This window comes from Hibiscus syriacus, unplaced genomic scaffold (assembly GCF_006381635.1).
Source record: "Hibiscus syriacus cultivar Baekdansim isolate YM2019G1 unplaced genomic scaffold, ASM638163v2 tig00014773_pilon, whole genome shotgun sequence".
NCBI classification, from domain to species: Eukaryota; Viridiplantae; Streptophyta; class Magnoliopsida; order Malvales; family Malvaceae; genus Hibiscus; species Hibiscus syriacus.
Window position 1 is genome coordinate 270,039 of NW_024062337.1, and position 5,124 is coordinate 275,162.

A 5,124-nucleotide genomic window follows, 5' to 3' on the forward strand; every position below is an offset into this window, starting at 1 on the left:
TCATTAAGGGAGTTCAATATGATGTTCTCTAATACAAATTTTTTTTATGTATAGTAAAAAAGTTGAAAATAATGATAGTTTCTTGTATTAATAAATGAGATAAAATAAGTATTTATTACAAATTTACAATGATGGATCTTTTGATAATACTACAACATTTTTATGTTTGTAAATTTTTTTCTTACCTTTACAAACAGAGGTGTAACTATATAAAAAAAACCTTAGTGAACTTTACATTTATGAAATTAAAAAAAAATCATTGTGATTTGGGAATCCATTGATCTCCTTGAATGAAATTCTCAACTGAATAGGCATGTACAAACTGTGGTGGAATTTGGGTACTCCATGGAACTCTCTTGGAGAAATCGGATCCTCCTCCGATGTTCCTAAATTCTCCATAGAAAAGGGTCTTCAATCCAGTGTCTCCGCTCCATGTCGTCCATCCTTCTGGACTTATAAGTTTTTCGATATTACAATCTATGAAAACCGTCCTTGAGTATTCCTTCCATGGCCTTCCCAAATAGTTCTTGTGCACTTGAGGATTCTTATTGTAGATTTTCATGTACTCTTCCGTTCCAATGATTACGCAATGATGGAAGACGAAACCTGTTGATTCAGCCGGATCGGTCCTGCCCTGAGCCGTGATGGCATTGTTGTCACCTTCTTCGGGATTTGATGTTCGGGGAGCCACCAAAAGTAGGCAATCCTGAAACACCGAAGCTGCGGTTCCAAAGATGAAGTCCACGTTGCCTTGGATACTACAGTTTCTGTAGAACTGTCGGAGTGAATTGGCGGACAGGGTGTCTTGATTGCCGATGAATTCGCAGTTCTCGATCACGGACATGTCACTGTCTGATCTGAAAGCCACCGCTTGGTCGGCTTCGGAGCCTGCCGTGTTCTCGACCGTGAGGTCTCTCGCCATAAAACCATCCCCAAGAACACCTGCAATACATCAAACTATATATATATATATATATAAATATAAAGCAAACGAAACTTTGAAAAACAACAGATAAAGGGATAAGACTTACCCACAGTAGCAGAACTAAAGGTAGTGATCCCAGGTTGGTGCACATTTAAAGAACCTGTAATAATGGTTTTACCTATCCCTTCCCCCCAAAACACCAAATTCTTCTTCTCAATCGCAATCCTCACTGTTTCACGGTACACTCCGCTCCTTATTTTAATCACAAAATGACTCGCTGCGTTTTCCGGCGCAGCGTCTACGGCCGCTTGCACCGTCTTGTAACACTCTATATGATCTTTACACACCGTTATGTCCACCTTCAAGTTCGTGGGAACCCCCCCTTCAAATCTCAACTCCGATTTCTGACCCGGTCGGTCCTCGTAAAACCCGTCCCGTTCCGTTTTGGGAGGGGTCCATGATAGAGTGTCCTCCCCGTTATTATCATAGGCCACCATCATGCTCAACGCATTGCTGCTGAGACGAGTCAACTCGTCCAGAGACGTCATCACGTGGGCGATAGACATGGTGTCATTGATGCGCTTGAGGGCGCCCCAACTTCCTTTTTGGTAGGCAAGAGCGGCACTCATCCATGCACGTGCATCTTTTACCTTCCCTTGTGTTAACGCGTGGCTGGCAGATTCCATGCGGTGGTCTGAGTATGCAACGTCTTGTAACACTCTATATGATCTTTACACACCGTTATGTCCACCTTCAAGTTCGTGGGAACCCCCCCTTCAAATCTCAACTCCGATTTCTGACCCGGTCGGTCCTCGTAAAACCCGTCCCGTTCCGTTTTGGGAGGGGTCCATGAGAGAGTGTCCTCCCCGTTATTATCATAGGCCACCATCATGCTCAACGCATTGCTGCTGAGACGAGTCAACTCCTCCAGAGACGTCATCACGTGGGCGATAGACATGGTGTCATTGATGCGCTTGATGTTGCCCCAACTTCCTTTTTGGTAGGCAAGAGCGGCACTCATCCATGCACGTGCATCTTTTACCTTCCCTTGTGTTAACGCGTGGCTGGCAGATTCCATGCGGTGGTCTGAGTATGCAAGGATCTCCAAACAAATAAGGATGAGGGTGGTGTGGTTAACATGGGCGGTGGGGACGCTGTCGGTGACTTCTGCCACCATGTCTTGTCCTTTCTTAAGGTGGTCCTTAGAGACGGAAATGGCGGATTGGATGATTTGGACGGTGGTTGGTTTGGGAGGAAGAAGGGAGGGTTGTGCTAAAGAGCTTTCACATAATAGCGGGAACCGAGTGGATTGACATGCATGTCGGATTAGAAACAATTTAGAGATCGAAACATGGGATTTTTCGATCTGCTCAGTAGCAGAAGAAACCATGGCCAAGAAAATGAGGCAAATGGGAAGAATAATGTTGATGTTAATATTGGCCATGATTTTGATATTTGGTTGAATGGGAGGAAAGATGGGATCTTCTTATAGGTTTCGAATATCAAAACACAATATTCAACCATAAGAGAAACCACACATTTTTCCTCATTTTCCTAAAATAGTGTTTTAGGTTAAATTTTGGTTTTAGTCCCTATATTATACTAAAAAAATGGCTTAAAGTAAAAGTATTTAAACTATGTTCTCCTTTTGTTTTAAGCCCCTAAACTATTTTTGGTCATATGTCCTTAAATTATTATATTTAATCATTTTAAGTTTTATCATTTTTTAGTTAGGAAATTATTTTTCGATTAATAAGATATTGTCACATCACACAAAATTATTTTGATACCATGTTTTCAAATTGATTTTTTTTATAGTTTGAGGCCTTAAATAATTTATTTTAAAAAAAGTTTGAGGCCTTAAATGCCTTTAAGCCTAACACTAATAATCAAATGATTTGGCCCAAAATGATATTTAATGATTTAAAGAGTTAATTGTATTATATGTCCTCAAACTATAACTCTCATTTTAAATTAGTCCTTAAACTTTTGACTATTCTAATTTCATCCCCAAATCCATCCAAATATGTAATTAATTTCAACCTTAATGTAACCTAAATTTTGTTTTTTAACATATAATTAATATGAATTGGCCTAACGATTTTATTAATAATGAAGGTGATTAGTATATATGTATAGTTTGGGATGAAATTAGAATGTTCAAAAAGTTTGAGAACTAATATAGAATAAAGGTCATAGATGGGGGATGAAATTGAAATGTTCAAAAGTTTTAGGACTAATTTATTTGTATAAGTAAAACTAATTATATCTGGAACTAATAAATAGTGGAATGAGCAATTCTTCTCTTAATAAATGAACAAATCTAGAACTTGTTAAAATACAAGTAAATTCACTACACACGAATAAATTCTTCACCAAGTGAATTCCGTGACAGATCAACAAATTTAGCCCATATACCCCATGATGCTGGTAATTGCACTAGAAAAACCTCCCATGTAACACCCCAAATCCCAGGGTAGTAGTTTCGGGTAACCCAAGTGAGCTTTAGAGCAAACCAAGTAACCAATTAAATGTTTAGGGTTAATTTGGGCTTATCATGAATTGGGCTTGAGCCCATATAGGCTTAAAATGATATTTTTAAGAGTTGAGCAAATTGGGGGGGAAAAAGGTAAATTACCCCTAAATTTTCCTAAAGGTTTATTCCCATTTATGAGTGTCTATGTCTCATTGGGAGACTTTGTCTCATTGCCTTCTTCATCATCCCTTTTCAAAATCATTCCTCCTCATTCTTTAAGTCTAACAAATGTGAGAACTTCTTGTCTCTCAATCACATTTCATAATTTCTAATCTATGAAACAAAGTCCTAACATCCTAAGTTTTCATCCAAGCCTCCTATTTTAAGATTTGACTACAGAAAGCCTTAGATGGGGGGTTTTAAAATGGGTTTTAGGTTTTAGAGTTCGTAAGTGATCCTAATCTATTTGTAGAGGTTTGAAACCATATTTCTAATCTTGTTAAGCCTTTAGGTGAGTTAGTAACTCATTTTCTCATGATATGATAGTGAAAGAGACTAGCGAAAGCTCCAAAGACAAGGACAAAGAGAAGTTGATCTTGGGTGATTGAAGATGTTTCCAGTAGATATGAAGATAAGATAACACATTTCTAACCTTCCTATACCATTTGTGGACCTTTAAGTTCCCTTGCTTAGCTTGCATTAGTTTATGATGTATACGAGCATGCCTATTGTAGTTCTAGTTTTAAGTGTTTTTAAGGATGCAAAATGACTCTTTATGACGCTTATAAACTTACATAAGACTTAAACATCATTTTATGGCCTTAAGGGGGAAATGGGTAGTGTTAGGTGGCATTTTCGTACCCAAAATTGATATTTCTGGATGAACAATACCGATATTGTTTTTCGTATTATTAAACTGCATAAGTTATTTAGGTCTAGAGTATCAACACTCATATAACAAGTATTGATACTCAAGGGGTAATATCGATACCATTCCCAAGTTTATAATTCAAGTAGCCAATTTTGGTATCGATACACAGAAGAGTATCGATATTGAGAGTCGAGTATCGATACTCCCAATATGGGTACTGATACTAGGTTAATTTTCAAAACATCAAAGTTATTTTTGGTATCGGTACCCAGGGCAGTATCTATACCCTCATATAGAAGTACCATTACTACAGTTAGGAGTACCAATACTAGGGAAATTTTTGAAACATCAAAACTAAATTTGGTATTGATACCCTAGTGTCCTAGTATTGATACTCCAATTAAAAGTATCCATACGCTCGTTGTAATGCCACAATTTATGGGTTGGTAGTTTTGGGTAAACCCATGTGAGTTTTAAATAGGCCAAGGAACCAGTTAGGAATGTTGGGTTAAGGTTTACCTTGTTTTGGTTTTGGCTTGACCCCATTAAGGCATAAAAAGGGTGCTTTTGAATTGAGTATGAAATGAGGAAGACTAGGAGAGCAATTAACCCCTTAATTGTTTCAAAGGCTGAATTTCATTCAATATTGTGAAGTCACCTAGAAAAAACAAGGAAAATGATATCCTCATTTCTCTCCCCACTTTATCTTCTCCTTCCTCCATTCAAACTCCATTTTCCATCTCCTTTCTTGTAGATTAAAAAAAGGTGATAACTTTGTGAACCTCGCCTCTCCAATCTAAAAATATAAGATAAGAAATGGAATCCTCATCCTCCAAGATTTCTTCCAAGTGT

At 37.8% G+C, this 5,124-nt stretch overlaps 1 protein-coding gene across 1 annotated transcript; it reads right to left on the bottom strand.

Annotated features, from left to right (window-relative positions):
- Positions 1-256: 256 nt before the first annotated feature.
- LOC120207430 (probable pectinesterase/pectinesterase inhibitor 51) lies at positions 257-4,101 on the bottom strand. Its single transcript, XM_039206880.1, has 4 exons — positions 3,975-4,101; positions 1,968-2,329; positions 1,032-1,575; positions 257-942 (listed from the first exon to the last, which is right to left on the bottom strand). Exons 1-4 carry the CDS (start codon positions 4,099-4,101, stop codon positions 257-259), a joined length of 1,719 nt encoding a protein of 572 aa, XP_039062811.1.
- Between the last annotated feature and the right edge of the window lie 1,023 nt (positions 4,102-5,124).

Coding starts and splice junctions, on each gene's coding strand:
- LOC120207430 (XM_039206880.1), bottom strand. CDS start 4,101: ATGCAAGCTAAGCAAGGGAACTTAAAGGTCCACAAATGGTATAGGAAG. Junction 2,330..3,974: donor CAACTTCTCTTTGTCCTTGT/CTTTGGAGCTTT, acceptor TTCCCATTTGCC/TCATTTTCTTGGCCATGGTT. Junction 943..1,031: donor CTTTAGTTCTGCTACTGTGG/GTAAGTCTTATC, acceptor GATGTATTGCAG/GTGTTCTTGGGGATGGTTTT.